The 18073-nt window shown below is 46.6% G+C and overlaps 1 protein-coding gene across 1 annotated transcript in view; it reads left to right on the top strand.

Moving 5' to 3' along the window:
• LOC119466507 (protein lifeguard 4) overlaps positions 1-9793 on the top strand; it is a 35202-nt gene extending 25409 nt beyond the window's left edge. Inside the window, exon 6 of the mRNA XM_037727022.2 lies at positions 9386-9793. Within this exon, the coding sequence (XP_037582950.1) occupies positions 9386-9638 (253 nt within the window). The 3' untranslated portion in view covers positions 9639-9793. The remainder of the gene's footprint in view (positions 1-9385) is intronic.
• Positions 9794-18073: the final 8280 nt, after the last annotated feature.

Consider the following 18073-nt stretch of genomic DNA (forward strand, 5'->3'; position numbering starts at 1 on the left):
GTTGTGGATCACTTGGTTGAACTGTTCCCAAAAAGGCGGCCATATTGATGGTCGACCATTGAACTTTATAAGTTCGATCTTCGGAAGATGAACACCGGGTTGCAGCGTGCGTTGAACGGGTTCGTTTGACGTTGACGATGACGTACGGTTGAGTGATTCATGAATCTGACGTATACGATATTTGAGCTTCGCGGACGTCGATGTGGCTCGATCATTCTAATCGACAACCCGATCAAACTCTGCTTCAGCTTCCGTGGTAGAGAGCAGAGGTACGATGTCGGAGTCAGTTGCCCTCAAGTCAGTGTGAAGATGATTGAGGCGTTCGCTAAGGATGCAAAGCTGCTCTTCCGTAACACTGTCTTGGCTAAGCGTTGATTCGATGTCGTTAATAAGCCGCGTTAGCTGCGATGTCTCGGCTTTGCGCTTGAGCTTGAGCGCTTCCATGGTTGGACTCCACGATGAGCAGCCAAAGGTCAGTATGATGAATCGGTAGGCAGGAAGGCGATTACCTTGGTACCATCGATGTAGTTTGCTGTCCCGATGAGTTTCGGCACCACTTGAAGGAAATCAAGCCTCCCGTTCCATAGGAAAAGAGTTTATTATGAATAAACCGTGAAACGACTCCTGTGGGTTAATCTGCTGTTGCGCGTGGTCCCAAGCACGAGCTTCCTCTTCTTTGTCGTGCTTGTTCCAACAGAGGCAAAGAGGAGGAAATATATAGTGGAGAATAAAAAGCAAGGAAGTGGCAAGCATAGCAGTTGAGAGCTCTGAGGTGGAGATAGAGCCAACGCAATATGTGTGGCCTATCTATAGTTGTTTGCAGTGTAGACCTAACCGTCTCCGGCCGTCTCCGGAGATTTCCGGCCGTCTCCGCACACATGATCACTTTCCTTTTAAATGCGGCATCATGATGAACTCGGTGCTTCATGCTGATAGAGCAGACGCAGAGAATGTGAAGACAGACTGGTAGACTATTGCCTAAGCATGTGTACTGCAGCACATGGAGGAAGCTACGTTAGCTAGGCTCAAGAGTAGCTAGGCTCGACGCGCGTGCGATGCGGCCATTTTGAAATGCCGACGGCTATATGGTAATGCAGATTTAGGGTCGTACTCGATTCTAACGCGCACGCAATTTTTGGACCTGTTTTATCGGAAAAAAGTGCACATTAGATTCGAGTAAATACTTTATTTGTGGTTTGAGGGGAACGTTTGCCGTCTAGGTTGACTGCCGAACTTCCAGGCAGCCGCACTGCAACCGGTATTTCGTGTCCCGCAACTGCACTATAAGCGATACGCGTATACAGTATAGACCACTTATAACGTAACCGCTTATAGTGCAGGACCGGATATAGTGCAGGTCTTTTCAGACTCCCGTTAATTTTCCCATAGCACTCCATGTATACACGTATCGCTTATAGTGCAGTTGCGGGACACGAAATACCGGTTACAGTGCGGCTGCCTGGGAGTACGGAAGTCAGCAGAGACGGCGAACGCTCCCCTCAAACGGGCACCCCAAGGAGTGCTCGAGGAAGAAAGAGAGACGAAGTGGAGGAGAAGGGCACGTGGTGCGAACGAACAGCCAGTGAGGCTGAAACCAGAATCTTGAGTGTGAGTCGTGAAATATCACGGCGCGCATAGCGAGCGAGGGCCGCGAAACTGCCAATGCCATCCAACGCTCGCTTCACGATAATGGCAGTAAACGAAACTTCAGGGAGCGGGCGGCGCTGGCACAGGACGGCAAAGGGCACACGCGGAGACCGTGGAATGTGAGGGAGGAGGGCGGCAGGGAAGCGGATTTCGCCTTGGCAACTCCGCCACTTCGGTGGCTCCCCTCGCCCTCCCTCGTAGCTCCCTCACTTTCGACTGTCACCGTGCGCGCCCGCCGCCGGGCAGGGCACCAGCCCGGCACCCGCTCCCCGAAGTTTCGTTTTCTGCCGTTATCGGGAAGCGGGCGTTTGGCGTTTGCCGGCGTGGGTAGTTTCGTTGGCCGGCCTGAGACAGCGCCGCTGCTTCCCTCTGCGCCATAGCCGCAGCGTGCAAGGTCAACACGTGACTAGAAAGTAGAGGAAGCATAAAGGAGAAAGAAGGGTTCACTGCCGTTTTCTACGCGTGGCTACAGTGGCTACGGTAGCGTGGCTGAGACGTCGGCACAGTCGGCACGTACACGCATGTTCCGGCGCAACGCAGAATCGGTGACCTTTCCATTTGAGAGAGGGTGAAATTTTCGCCGCATATTTTTTTTTCTTTTTTTTTTTTGTTTTGTTCGCGCGCGACATTGACGGGTCTCTCCTAAGCTTTTACTCTATGGCGGTGCCGGAGCAATGCCGGTCGGAGATGCCGCCGCGTGAATTATTTCGAATTAACGAGATTCGACTGTAAATTGAATGCAAATGTTCTAGCCGCATTCCTCGACTGTCGCATACACGTGGCGGCTCTGTGCACATGTTTTGCATATGTGCGGGCCTTGAAAATTGTTGCTTTGGTTATAGTGCGGTACCGCTTATAGTGCGGATATTCGCGACTCCGGCGACTTACGTTATAAGTGGTCTACACTGTACCACGGCCGGGCTCGACTGGCGCGTGTGCTCGCTTCTTACGGCCTTCGCATCGGGGCTAGTTCATGCCTACCACCGCTTTTGGAGGGGGGGCGCTGCGACCCCACCCTCCCAGCTGCTCCCAGCCGATCTGTGCAGCACGCGCAACGCTGGAAGGTTGGGTCGGGCGCGCTTCTTACCTCACCGTGCATTCAAGAACAAGTCGCCTAATTGTAGAGGATGCGTAAATGGTTCATCTAGGCTTCTTATAAATAGATGCAGTGTAACTGTATTAATACATCGAGCTTATTTAAATTCACTGGGGATGCATGCGCCGGGAGAACAGCTCTCCACCATCAAATGCATTTTGAGGAATGAAAAATATTTATTGCTCGTATGCACTTATAATGGTTGACATACTTTCAGGCGAAAACTCTTGCGGACACAGTAGCTCACAAATGTGTCTTATTCACAATTACAATCTAAAGTGTTTCCTTGGCGGCTTGTGTACATAGGCCGAAGGCTTGTCGTTTTCGTCGGTCAGGTAGTTTGACTGATTTACAGGGAGTATTCTCAGAAACTTCTCGGCAATTAGATTTGCGGATCGTATTGCATGACTGTCGTCAACACCTTCAGGGCAGCTCAAGATGGGAGCGCGTTGTAAAAAGGGCTGGACTGCTCTTTCGAGTACTTCTAGTACATTCCTGCGTGGCAGGTGTTCGGAGGCTTTATCGGAAAAAAACGCAATTATTTATTTATTTTTATTTTATAAATACTGCAATCACCATGTGGTGATTTTAGCAGGGTGGTACAAGCATAACGAATACATTGGTATGTACAGAAAATGCACAGGTTAATAAAGAAAACTGTTATTTGAATAAATACAAAGCGTACAGGTTAGGCACACGCAACGTTACACTAAAGAAGTAAAACATTGTCACTGCAAACATGGCACAAACAAATAATGTCACTGTAAACATGATAAAAAAGAAGTTAATGTTGGCGCAGAGACGGCGTCATTTTTTAGCTGGTTCCAGTCCACTATTGTGCGCGGAAAAAAAGAATACTTAAAGGAGCTGCTGCATGAGGAAAAAGGAGTTATAGTGAAATTATTATTTGCCGAGTAGCGTATCCGGAGGAGAAGGCTACGATTTTTTTTTGTTATGTCCATCTTATAATTCCCCTTTATTAGTTGATGCTATCTTGTCCAAAAGTGCTAGAAACTCGGGCTAGAAACTCATTGCTTGGGAACTGGTGAAAGGAAACACCGGGTGTTTTCCCGGAACGGGACTTGCAATACGGAAGACAGCAATATACCATCACACAGCAGTTATATACCGATGTGCAATAAACGGCGCCAAGTCTTGGCTGTGGCCGCGCGTACTAAAGGCTGTGCGCATCTTCAGGAGCCCACAAATAACTGCATACTGAACAACACTGACAGAGCACCGAATAAAATGCGCGGGAAAACGATCGTGCGAGCGCGAAGGCAAGCGCCTGTACGCGGAGCAGGGGACGAAGGGTCAGGGTCGCAGCGCGCCTACCGCCGACGGGCGGCGAAACGTGCTGAGAAACTCTTCCCATTGTTTCCCCGGGCTCGACTGGCGCGCGCCGTGACTGTACATAGAGTGCTATGGGAAAATTGACGGGAGTCTGAAAAGACCATATTATATCCGGTCCTGCACTATAAGTGGTTAGGTTATAAGTGGTCTATACTTGTATACTGTTGGCCTTGATAACTGTGTTTGATGACAGTGGCACAAATTATCATTGACATGCTTAGGTAGATGACATGACTGCGTGATGATGGCAGTGGTGCAACGATAGTGGAGATGATGACTGTGCAACAATGACGACAGTGGCATGACCAAGAGGGCATGACAACAACATAATAATTGCATTGCGATGACAGCGGCATGATGACAACGAAATGATGACAGCATGACGACAGTGGCACAACAGTGATGTGTGAATCTGCACTTCTCTGCTTGTTTACTTCAGAGAGACGCTTTACCACACAGTATGGGAGTCAGTGCTTTCAGAATGTTTTTCTTGGCACTGGCGTGATCAAACCGTTCTCCACTGATGATAACACAGTCCACTTTCTGATCCTCTGTCGACACATGGTACACAAATTTTGATACAATTGACACAGTCCAAAGCTGATGCCTACATCTTCAGTGATCTTTTTGATAGTTAAATGGTTATCTTGGAGAACCAATTCAGTGACAGCATTGATGTGCATGTCACCCGTTGACGTGGATATTCACGTCGATGTTCTTCCCATTTACGTGTACCACTGAAAACACTGCACTTGGCTCTCACAGTCATCTTTGAAGGCTCCCTGAAGCACTTTCCACATTTCAATTACTGTCGTTCACACACCGGCACTGCTCTTGTGAATCCTTCATTTCCGCTGCCTCAAGCTGGTCAAGGCACTTCAGCTTTATTTTGCATCTTTCCGTACATGGGATGCTAGGAACTTGGCAGGAAATCCAACAATGTTGGCTAACATGCACTGAGGTTGTGGTGCTAACAGGCACAGTCATGCAGTTGAAACTTGTGTTAACGAGATCCCACGACAACGAAATGTTTTTATATCCCAATCTCGACAACGAAATCGTCTCTTTCGACAATGGGGCCCAAATCCCTGTCTTGCTTTTTGTTTGGGCTTCCATTTTTTTTGTGTGTGAAAAATTGAATAAAAATTAAATTGAATCGAAATGCCGCTGAACTGCAATCCCACATCGACAGAATTTGTCAGAACGTTACCTTGCATATTACCTACTCGTGCATGGCTGCAGACTCCAAAAAGTTTTAATTATCCTTGCTTCACACTTAAATTGCGTAAAATACATACCATCACATTACACATGCATGGGTGTCGGCATTTTTGTTTCCAAAAGCAACCAAGTCCCAGAAGCGATTGCGTGTGTCGGGAACAAGTTCATGGCTGCCATCTTGTTTGTTGATTGCCCGTTTCAATTTGAACGACGGTTATATCTATGGACATGTGACAGCACTTTTTGCTTACCTAGCGGAGTCATCCATCGGCTCGATGAGGAAAGTGTAGCATGCCAACACTAGCTAAGGCCGCCTTACTATTCCAGCAACATCATCTTCCTGCGTGGCCACCCCGGATTTTGCCATGTACTCCGCCAGAGGTCTAAAAGCACTAAAACGGAGATATAGACTAGTTTGCATCAGTGCCCTCGTTGACGTACCCACTCCTACCAATAATAGATGTATTAGCGTCGCCGACACATCACAGCGCTATGAGTTGCATAGCCTTTGAGGCTTACCAAGAGGGATTTGTTTTCTGAGCATTTTTGTGATATTGGGCAACCTTGTAAGACATTGCCAATACGAAGGCTGCTTAATAAACTCAGCATAAACAAGCAGAATGTGCATCAACAGTGTGCTGACTTGGGCCGGTTGGTACATACATGTGTGAAGGCACGGTGCTTTTTAATAGGACAAAGGAAAGACTACAAACACGAGTGCTTGTGTTTGCCATCTCCCATTCTCCTGTTCATAAGCGCTGTTTCTTCGCATTTGCAGAACATGGTGCCTCTGTTGTGTACTGGTTTATGCAGGCTGCTTTCCTTTCAGGGCATGGTGAGGTAGAAGGGAGTAACGAAGGCACACATGTCGTGCAGTGGCCTCAATTAGTAGTTGTAGTCCCTTTTAGTCTCTTAGATAATGTTTCACAGCTTTTAGATTTGACTTTTTGTGCGTCCACCACTAGTTATAGAAATGCCTAAGTGCCCCTTATGCGACCTCCAAACAGCACCACATTTGAAACATTTTGTGGGAGGGCCAAGCGTTGGCAGCCCAAAGGCAGCAGGCACTCCAGGGACCGTCTCTTTGTAACACACACGACGATGTCAATAGATCCTCTTATTTGCGCTGTGGCAGCAGTGTGTTCCCGACCCCAGAAAGCATCTGGTCATGCATTTTCGACATCCAAATTAGCCGAGAAAATATAAGTATTTTGTCTCGTAGAAGGACTATAGGTACACGTTCTTCACATGTTCAAATAAAAAGTATCTGCCCCATGCATCGAGCTATTATATTTAGCGTTCTTGTTATACTCCGCCCTAAAATTCATTTGCTAAACATTCTAATCTTGCAGTAAAACTGGTGCCAGCTTGAGGGTTCTATATGTCTATAGGCTGTTGTAATTTGTGTTGCCTTGTTTACCCTAGCAATTATTTTCTCATCATTTATCGCTTTTTTCTTCTTATTCGTTTAGTTTTTAATAAAGACGTAATAATCACTCCCTCACATTTTGTACCTGCCGCAGTGGCTCGATCACTATTGTATTCTGCTTCTCGGCTACTTGATGCTGCGACCTTGATTGTTTAGAAGCTGCATTTTAATGAAGTCGAAATGTAGAAATGCCCATGTACCTAGATTTAGGTGTGTGTTAATCCACTGCTGCATGTTTTTTTTATTTCATTATAATAAACAAAATTTCGGCAAAACCCATCTCACGATGAATGCCGATACGATTAGCATTGAAGCAATGCAGTGGCACACTGTATTGCCAAATTATCCACTTCTGTGTTAGCCGACTTCTTCAGTTTTCTGTTACAGTCGCCTTCTTCACTTCTCTTTAGCTCAATGCTCCTCACTCAGTGCATGCTCTGGTCTTTCTTTCTCCACGCCGACTTTGCTTTTTTGTCTCTCGTTCTGCTTGTCTATCGGTGCAGCTGCCCTTAGGCATGCATTCGTAATGGAGCATCGGCTAAGCATGTTCACATACCTAGTGTCACGAACTACTTGCAGATGCCCAATGTGCCAATTTTACCTATTCCCAAATTGTCTATTCAGGCACCTATCCAGTGGCACACACCCGGTGGTGAAAATTGGAGTGAAAGAGGTTAGGAACGGGGCTCATGCCAAAAAGTGTGTGAAGTTCCTAAAGAATGCTGATCGCATTAAAATGAGGCAAGCCTTCGTTTGGGCCAGGCATGACTGAATCAACTTCGCTCTTCCAAAGCAACGCTTAGTTGTGACTTTGTGAGCCAGGATTCTCGCATGTCATTTATGATACACCATGCAGTTACCGGTATAATATGTGCCCAGCAGAAAGGCGTTCGAATTGCTGAAAACTTGGGGAAAATATCAGAACCGTCGGGAGAACTTCAGCTTTTGAAATGGAGTGTATTTCTCGCAGCTAGAGCTAGAACAAGTTTTATTAAATTTAGTTATGTCATCCTTCAATAATTGATAGCTTCAGTATTGAGGCCAGATTGTTTATAGACCTTTGTTCTATGTTAACTCTGCTTTTCATAGTCTCGAAGAGTTTGACACGAGCAGCAAGCCTTCATCTTCTTCTGAGAGTTATTTTTTTGCTGCTGTTATTAACTCTTGTGCTATCGTCATCCTAAACACTGCTGGCATTTTCATGTTCTTACCTCTTCTACACCAATAATGGTGCTAAGAAAGAGTATAGCGTGTACAAAGATATTTTGCCACCAAATTTGTTCTTTCCAGAGGAAACAAATATCTACTTCTTTCCACAATACAACCCATAAATGCATGCATATCAGGTATGATACTGCAATTAATGCATGCCGCACCGAACCACCGGAATGTATTTCTAGATAAAAAATCACAATAGGCTAACAGTAAATAAACACCCTCATATTTTTTGTGTACTGATTTCAAGCATATAAATTGGGAAAATAACCGGTTTTTTATATTCGTTTTGCACATTGTGTGAGGAGCTGCCTCTATGCATTTTTAAAGGAAGGATAACTAAAAAAATTCTTTCCATTTTTAACGTTGCTGCATATTTTATCTCTAGAGAAGGCATAGATTCCTGGTGAATACATGACATTATTTTTTATTCTGTTATGCTGGAAGTTGTTCTATGCAGCAAAATATCATATACTGTGATAGACTAATGCAATATGGGGTTAAAGGCACTAGGCCTTCATTATAAGTCTAGAGCACTCAATTATACCACCCCTTCTGCCCTAGTGTTGCTTTGAAATGCTAAACCTCACAAATAATAACAGTGATAATAATCTTCATTTATACGAAAAGGAAAGTGCAATTCACAGACTCACCAATGCCATAAAGTGGCTTCTAGGGCAACGTGCAATGGTAGTGACAGCTCTTTTGGATACATAAGGGTACTAATTAACATAGATGTCCCTTCAGCACTGTTTAAAAAAATGCCAAAGCCTTACATAATTCCCTACATGTCTTGAGTGAAAACACGTGTTCTGGCTACTTGTTAAATACCGTCAGGATGTTATGCTGCCTTACATAGCCTTATCATAGTGCACACGAATTCTGGGAACAATGCAGTGAGAGATATATTTAAGGATACAGATTCAACCAAGTGAATATTTTACAACAATGATTTGTTTGAACAGGTTATCAAAAGAAGATAAGCCAGAATTAGAAAGTAAGCTTTTGGACTCATCCTTGCACATTGTGTAAAGAATAGTGCTGGCAATATTCGAAAGCAGACAATTTGTTAAATTTTTCCTTGTGACAGAACAATTGAAGAAACAGCACATGCCATACCTTAACACACTGACACCTAGGGTATTGGGGACTAGCTTTTGTATTGAATGATTAAAAAAACTTTTTACATTGTACAGCATACACGCAACACTCCTTAGAGACGATCACTCTCCCCCACCCTCAATTGGAGAGGTTGCTTGTTTGACCACAGTTAAACAGTTTAGCCAAAGTGAGTCGCACTTTGCATTTAACCGTCTCATTTAGGACGTGTGTATTACTTCTGCCCTCCTCTGTTGTTTTTTGTGCTTCACATTCACCTCGCTGCATACGATTGAGCCATCTCTGCTTTTGTTCCTTGTGTGCAGACTGTACGCGTTCCTGATGGTTCTGCTGATGGGGAGCCTGCTGCAGTTCTTCCTCACCTCTAGCCACCTCGAGTTTGTGCTCTCGCTTGGCGGTGCAGTGCTGTTCTCGTTCTTCATCATCTTTGACACCCACATGTTGATGCACCGCGTGTCTCCCGAAGAGTACATCCTGGCTACCATCGAGCTGTACCTGGACATCATCAACCTGTTCCTGCACATCTTGCGCATTATCGGGGAGTCAAGGAGAAATTGATGAAAGGAGGGCACTTGGCATCCAAGGAGCTCTGGCTTTCTTTTTTTTTTTTTTTCATCCGAGGAGGTGTGAAAGGCCTTTATGCTAATCAAGACACTGCTGGCATTCCGATGGATTGAGCAGAAGTTATGGAAGTAAAAGATTTACCTCTTCAAGCCTCTCATTGTCACTTCCTTTTATTCAGTGGTGATGAACCCTTGTCAGTGAGTTGCCATTGATGGCATATGTTCACTATTGTACAAGTGTTTATGCTTCTGGAAGTGTTCATGACCATGACTTGGCATGCAATATGTCCATCATCATCATCACCCTATATTTATGTCCACTTCAAGACGAAGGCCTCTTCCTGCGATTTCCAATTAACCTTATCTTGCGCTAGCTGATTCCAACTTGCACCTGCAACTTTCATAACTTGCAATATGTACATGTTTGCAACTTGTTAGCTGTGTAATTTTCTAAACATAAATTAACATTTTGCAGTTGCTGCCTTCCAGTAGGTTATATATTGTGCATTTGTCTGTGCAAATTGAAAGGGGGGGGGGGGGGCGTTATAGCAGTTTTGATTTTACTGCCTCTCACAACAAGTAATTAAAAAACTGCACTGCCACTTTTTTATTTCCAACCCACTCTCAAGACTACATTTACATTGAAGAGAAACAAAAAAATTGCACAAATCCGTAGTTGGCATTTTTGTATAGTTAACTTAGATAACTCTACAAATAGATTTTTAGGTACAGTCGACTCATGTTGATTCGACCCTTGTATATGACTGCAAGTTTCAGTCCAAATAACAAATGCAAACAAAATGAACAGATACAAATCTTTTTTATGTGTCGTCATCGCCAGACTACATCATACAGTATTGCAATAACTATATGTGCCGTCATTGGCCTGCAGGCCCCAACACTGTCGTTAGCGCTGACAAAATCGTCAAAATAGCCCAGGGTGCAGCTCGTTATCATCACTACAGGACTGGTTGCTCCTGTCACTGTCGTCCCCTAAGCAACCAGTAGCTCTGCGGAATTTCTTGTTTCCAAGCTTTTAGTAACCATGAGGGGGCGCTGGCGGGGTGTCAAATTAACCGAAGCAACTTACTCTCACGTTCAAACTAAAGTTTTACTTCCCTAGCAGTGTATGGTTTCTTGCTGGGAATTTCCAGTGCGTTTGGACTAAGTGAAAAGTTGAATTAACCGAGGTTGAATTAACGGGAGTCGACCGTATTCGACACGTACACAAAGCTGAACGACGCTATGCAATGCCAGCTCTGCAAGAACTTTCCACCTGCATATGCAGTGGCATTGTAGGCCGTGACAGTAGTAGCCTCGTAGTAATGACCATCCTGTTCTGTAAATTGTGTTAACATAAGATGTATTATTAAGTTTGAAGAAATAAAGGGACCTCAGCCAGTTTCTAATGTCGGACTTTCCCTACAAAGCAGCAACCATACAAAGCAGTCACATTCTCAAGCAAGATGGCAAACAATGTACAAGCATTTAACAGTGCAAATAATGTGCCACCCGGCTATTTGGATCAAATATAAAATTTAGAAACTGAAAGCAGAGAGCATAAACATTGCACCCAAGTGCATTTAGTAGAGTCCCTCAGGTGCAAAATTATTTTTCTGAACAGCTTTTGAAGAAAACGGTTTAGCGTTTCACTGGTACACGATTTCCATATGTTGTAAAACTATACGAATAGGAAAAAGAAGAAACGGCTTAGTATTACACTGATGGAAGAACTATAATGAGTACGAACCTAAAAGAAAAGAACAAAGTCGTAGTTTCGCCCGAAAGGCGAAACATCGGTTGCGATAACAAACTAGTAGGCAGCGCTACGAAGTAAGGCTATTAGTTTTATCAGCCGTATAAACTTGCACCCGCCGGGGTGGCTCAGTCAGCTAAGGCGTTGCGCTGCTGAGCACGAGATCGCGGGCTCGAATGCCGGCCGCGGCGGCCGCATTTCGATGAAGGCGAGATGCAAAAAGCGCCCGTGTGCTTGCGTTGTAGTGCACGTTAAAGAACCCCAGGTGGTCAAAATTAATCCGGAGCCCTCCACTACGGCGTGCCTCATAATCAGAACTGGTTTTGGCTCGTAAAACCCCAGAATCAATCAATCAATCAATAAACTTGCAAACATTCGCTTACTAAACAAGCACGTCACGCGCGCACGTGTAAACATGAAGGCATCTCGCTCGACCGCGGAAACTCGCTGTCAAAGCGCTGGAGTCGGGAAGCGCGGCAGCAGCAGCGAGCGAATTGACCTTCGCGCTGTGTCTCGCTTCAACGCTAACTAAACGTCGAAAGCACAGCGCATACGAAGCTAGCGGCACTGGGCGTACTTTGACCACATCGCAGATCGCTTTTAAGATACAGCGCCCGTGCGGCCGCGCCGTATGAAGCAGCCGCTTTTTTAAACTTACCAATTTTTGAGAATTTTTCCAAGACATTTCAGGCCCCAAACTAAACTTTTGTTTTCTACCGTCTCTACAGTTTGTCTTTCTTTTAAATGGGGCCACCAATATCATTCGAATTGGTGTGGTGGTTGTCTCATAAAAGTATTTCTGCGTTTTGCATGTGTTTGAATAGCGAAGTCGTAGTTGGCCCTGATCTATAGCCTGTTTGGGGGAAATTCGAAAGTGAATCGCATTTTTGTAATTAATCAAACAGCGTCTAGTGATTTCCAATAAATTGTAGCCCGCCGTGAGCCGTAGTGGCGTGGCGCTGATAAACCCGAGGACGCTGGATCAAATCCCGGCTACGGCGGCTGCATTTTGATGGAGGTGATGTGCAACACGGCCGTGTGTCGTGCCGTAGAATTTATCGAGGAGGCTATGGCCGTGCATTGGGTGCACGCTGTACAAACCCAGGTGGTAAGAATTAATACGGATTCTCCCACTAGGGTGTGCCCAAGGAGGTTTAAAAAAAAAAACACTGGAGTGGCAGCCCCCGCAGTTTCTTACCAGCACAGGTGAAGCCACCGTTTGCCTATACTTCTACCACGGCCGCTGGATAAAAAAAAGGTGCGGCCTGCCGCGTCGGGCGCGCTGCTCTGGGAGCGAACGTGACGGCCGTAGTTGCATTGTCGGCCGCTTGGCTGTGCCGAACGACGCTAGCTGAGGGGGATGGAACGCGTCGGCTTGCACGCGCGACGGCATTGTAAGCGCGTTCCTGACGCATTTTCTATGCCGATGCCAGACAACAGAACCCGGCGTGTGGTGCCGCGGCGGATCACACTGTTTTCGATGCACGCGGCAGGCCGCACCTTTTTATTGCGATAGCAATTATATGGACACTCCAAAGCAGATTTCTGCCGTCGGCGTGAGGTTCCGTATGACGTCAATGGAGATGAAATCGTCGCCGCGTGCCGAACGCTGTATGTGCGAGTGAAAGGGCGCGAGGGACGCGCGCTTTCACGGGGAGTGAACGCACGGCGGAGAACAAACGCGCGTTCTGCGCCGTGCTCCCTTAAGGGCTGCAGACGTTGGCTTCTCTTTCCTCCTTTACAATCACCATATATGTAGAGCAAACACGCCTTCTTCCGATGCTCGAAAGGCCGTGGGTGGGGGGGAGGCGAGGGAGGCGACGTTTAGCTGCGGCACCATGCAAGGGCCTATTAGGGGCGAAGCTCCTTAGGGTGTGGGTCTGTCCCTCCTCTGTAGTATGTAGTAGTAGTAGTAGTAGTAGTAGTCGTCGTAGTAGGTAGCCACGTCTACTTTTATGAAAAAAAAAAAAAATCCGAAAGTTGTGTCCGTAGCGCGGAATCGAACCAGGGACCCCTCGCTTCCGAACGCGCGGCGCTAGCCACTACACCACGAAGCGCACATGGACACACGCACCACGATGACAATAAATACCCAACATTAACGAAAGACTGCGCGTTTCTAACGCGTTTGTGCTAGCGCGTTACGGCCCGTGTAAGAAGCTGGTGTAAGACGCTGTAGGCCTCTCCGCCTTACGCCCGTATTCATAAACGCTCCTCGACTTGAACTTGGCTTGCCACCGCCTTGGGCAGCGCGTTCGAAACGCGTTGAAGGCGGTGGCAAGTCAAGTTCAAGTCGAGGAGCGTTTATGAATACGGGGGTTATACTCTCTCAGCAGTCATGTGATGGCGTCGGCAAACGTGGTGCACGTTCCGGCATGTGTAAACGGCTGCGTAAGACGCTGTGGCCTCTCCCCCTTACTAGAGAGTACTGCACGTTTCTAACGCGTTTGTGCTAGCGTCCCCTTAAGCGGGAGATGGTGCAATTATAATGAAGGGCGCTGTTATAAAATAGGAATGACGTCACATATGGCGCGTGTCATTGGTGGAAGTCAATCGTTCGATTTAGTGCGGCGAGACTGGGCGAATTACACGGAAGATTCACGGTTTACCGATGATTCCCTCCGGAGCTTCGCCCACTCATCATCATTCACCCCGTGGATATGCGGTGACCTTGGCTCTTTTATAACACAACGTATGTAGTCCATTTTTACCAAGAAGCAATTAACTATAGGCCCTAGCAGATGCTGTCAAAATGTATGACGTCACAGCGAGACGGTACCGGCACTTCAAGGCGGCGTCGACATCTTTCTTATTGCGCACTCAAACAAAACATGAAATGCAGAAAACTGGCGCTGCTCATTTTGTGTTTGCATTTGATCTTCCTTAGCAACGTATTCAAGTTTCATGATGTCGTGCAGTAACGTACTCGCCCAGCTTCCAGCAATAGTAGTCAAACGTCTCTGTTCTACACATACCAGGTGTTCAAATTTAGCTTTACGGAATTTTTAAAAATCACCTGTGGCAGGTAGCGTAATTCTTATCGTTGAGCTGGGTTATTCGAAGGGGCGGACATTAGTAGCACGAGAAATCGAAACGCGTATTCAACTAATAAACAAAAACTGACTAATGAACTTCTTAGTTATTACTTTACAACACATACTACAATTTATGAATTGTAACCGGTGAGTTTGCGAGACGCATCCACTTGAAATTAATTTCCAGGATGACACCAGTTTCGAGATATTATTTCCCAAACTGTGGTACGAAATAGATGGGCGTTACAGTTACTTTTGTGCTTCAATGTATAAACAGCATTTTGATAAAAAGTAAGTGGAAAACAGACGCATTTTTACGGCTAGTTTGATGGCGCATATCTCCAAACTGGTGTCATTCTGCAAATTCATTCCAAGTGGATACGCCGGACAAGCTTACCGGCTACAATTCGTAAATTGCAGTACGTGTCGTAAAGTAATTAATTAAGAAGTTAATTAGTTCATTTTTGTTAATTAGTTTATTATGTGTTTGGATTTCTCGTGCTACTATTGTCCGCCTCATCGAATAACTCAGCTCAATGATAAGAATTATGCTACCAGCCCCAGGCAATTTCTAAAAATTCTGTAAAGCTAATTTTGAACACCCTGTATATGGGTCGTGCGCAGAGCACGCAATGTACAGGGTGCGCCATAAATGCTGTCAGAAGCTTTATGCCTAATATTTGGCTGAGAATAAAAAATCTCGGGATACATTTTGTATAGGGCATTTACCCGATGTATTAGGAATGCAATACAAACAAAACATTTAGTTGGATATCTCCGCTCTTGGCTTTGATCACTGCCTTTACATGTTCTGGGTGCGCTTTAATCCTGGCCCACAAGTAAGGTATCACCAGGGGACTTTTCCCCTACGCTCTGCCCAGCGATGTTTGCAGGTCCACCAGGCTGGTGTGCTGATTAACGCGGGCTTCCTCCTCAAAAACAGCACACGCACAGAAGTCCATTGCGTGTAATTCGGGGGAGTTCGCGGGTCGCTCTTCAGCTGGAGTGAAGTAGGGTGTCGCACCACCACGGCCGTGGAGTCCATTTGCTCCTCGATAGTTGTGCTGGGGCGCCGCGTCTTGCTGAAAAGACCGAGACTATACTCGCCTAAGTTGGATGGGAGCAGGGCAGCGAATGAAGCTCAAGAATAAATACCTTGAAAATTTGTGGCAGTGTCAATCTTTGCGCCTTTTTGCACAAAGACAATCTTGAGGAATGCGGCTCGTGGCGATTACTCCAGTGGAAAACATGACTAGATGCCGGCGGGAGTTTCGAAAAACTGTGCAACTGGATGCATCAGCAAGGTCAGACGTCGGAGCCAGCATACGCGAGTTTTGAGCGTTGTGGCTTTGGGCCTATATAATGTCACTGGTAGTAGTGGGAATAGGGCAAGCGCAGAGGCGCAATAAGAAAGAAGTGCGCGTGCTAACCGCCCCGCTCCCGTACGGGAGTCCATACTCCCGTCCATCGGACCACCCGCAGGATCCGGGGACTGCCTCCTGAAGACACCGCAGCGCTTCAGACTACCCCAACCGATATGGAACGTGCAATGACGAATCGGTATACACTTCAGAATCCACTGGTGCTGAAGTCGTTCCATGGCGACGTCTTCGACGACGTCGAAGACTGGATGACTGACTTCGAGCGCGTCGCCGAATACAATGATCGAATGGGACGACGCGACTAAACGTAGGAATGTCTACTTTTGCTTGGAGGATGTCGCGCGTACATGGTTTCAAAACCGTGAGGAGCAACTGACGTCGTGGCACGAGTTCCGCCGTCATCTACTGGACACCTACGCCAGTCCTGATCGCCGCGAACGAGCTGAACGAGCAATTCAGGTCCGCGTCCAGCTTCCCAACTAAAGCGTTACCGCGTTCGTCGAAGATATGACGCCCCTCTTCAGACGAGCAGACCCCGGAATGACCGAGGACATGATGCGTCACCTGATGCGAGGGGTGAAGGAGCAGCTCTTCGCTGGTCTGGTGCTCAGTCCTCCGAAGACTGTCGCCGAATTTCTATCCGAGGCTGTCAGTATGGAGAAGATGCTTCAGCAGCGCTCTAACTTTTACGAGCGGCAAGTGAACGCGACTACGGACATGTCAATGGCCATCCGAAGCCACAATGACAACCTTCGAGACCTCATCCGCACCGTTGTGCGCGAAAAGATACTGAAAGTTTACGGCACCCCACAAGCCACGGTGAGCTCCATTGCGAGTGTTATAAGAGATGAAGTGCACCAAGCGCTCCGGTCCACAGTTCCTTTTCCTAACACCGCGCCTGCACCTTCTGTACACCACCGTGCGACCTACGCAGAAGTCTTGCGACAGCCTGCTTCGTCCCCGCCGCTGTTTGTTCAGGCCGCTTATCCGGTTGCACTCCCACCAGCCCAACCGGTGCCGTACTTCGAGGTTGTTTTTTCGTAAAGAAAACTTGAACTGTGGGGCAGTGTCATGAGGTGCACGTACTGCGTTGCCAAAAGAAAGGTAGAGACAACGACGATGATGGAGGCACGAGCCTGATCGTGCAAAGGTACCCGAAAAAGGCGACAAAGAAAAAGAAGAATCTCCAGAGAACCTCGTGGAGCAAGCGTCGAAGGCTGGAGAGCCGCCATTGTGAGGGAGGAGGCCGTGAAGGTGGCAGCAGTGGCGGAAGAAGCAGCTCCTTAGCCTACCGCTCAACCACTGTACTTCTGTAGTTAGTTGACTGTTGAGACCAGCCGAGCACACACCACAGCCTCGATGATCCTCGACTGCCCTCCTGGCCCACGTTCCTGCTCCGTTGTGACACGTCGTCTCGCCGCCCGGCTCCAGCTGAGTACCTCAGCAGCAGCCCTCTTGACGCTTGCACATTCCGGCCGTGACCTCCTCCAGCGCCCCACACCGAATCGTATGGTGACGTGTGAACTTCAATGACTGAATTCTGTAGTTTGTAGACTGTTGAGAGAGTCCATAGTTAGAAGTGATCCATATTAATGTTTGTTGGCAGTTATATGTCGTCGTCGAATTTATATAAAGCATTATTTGTGTGTGCGCGCCAGAGAGCATATGCTTCGTATTTGATTTCCCAAGTCGGTCTGTATTGACCACCTTAAAGAACCTAGTACGGTGAAAAGATCTACACCGTGACACCATGCCATCAATCAGGTAATTGATAAATCTGGCGCAGTACAATCAACCTCGCTACATGGCTTTCATAGATCATGAAAAGGCGTTTGATTCAGTTGAGATACCAGTAGTCATAGAAGCATTAATTGCGCAATCAAGGAGTACAGGTGGCATACGTGAATATCTTGGCAAATACCTACAAAGATTCCACGGCTTCGTTGGTTCTCCACAAGAAAAGTAGAAAGTTACCTATCAAGAAAGCGGTCAGGCAAGGAGACACAATCTCTCCAATACTACTACTTAGATGAAGTATTCCAGCTACCAGACTGGGAAGGCTTAGGAGTGAGGATCAACGGCGAATATCTCAGCAACCTTTGGATTGCAGATTACATTGTCCTGGTCAGTAACATTGGGGACGAATTACAAAAAATGACTGAGGACCTTAATCGAGAAAGTGTAAGAGTGGGGTTGAAGATTAATATTCAGAAGATAAAGATAATGTTCAATAGCCTGGCAAGAGAACAAGAATTCG

Source organism: Dermacentor silvarum, chromosome 10 (assembly GCF_013339745.2).
Source record: "Dermacentor silvarum isolate Dsil-2018 chromosome 10, BIME_Dsil_1.4, whole genome shotgun sequence".
NCBI classification, from domain to species: domain Eukaryota; kingdom Metazoa; phylum Arthropoda; class Arachnida; order Ixodida; family Ixodidae; genus Dermacentor; species Dermacentor silvarum.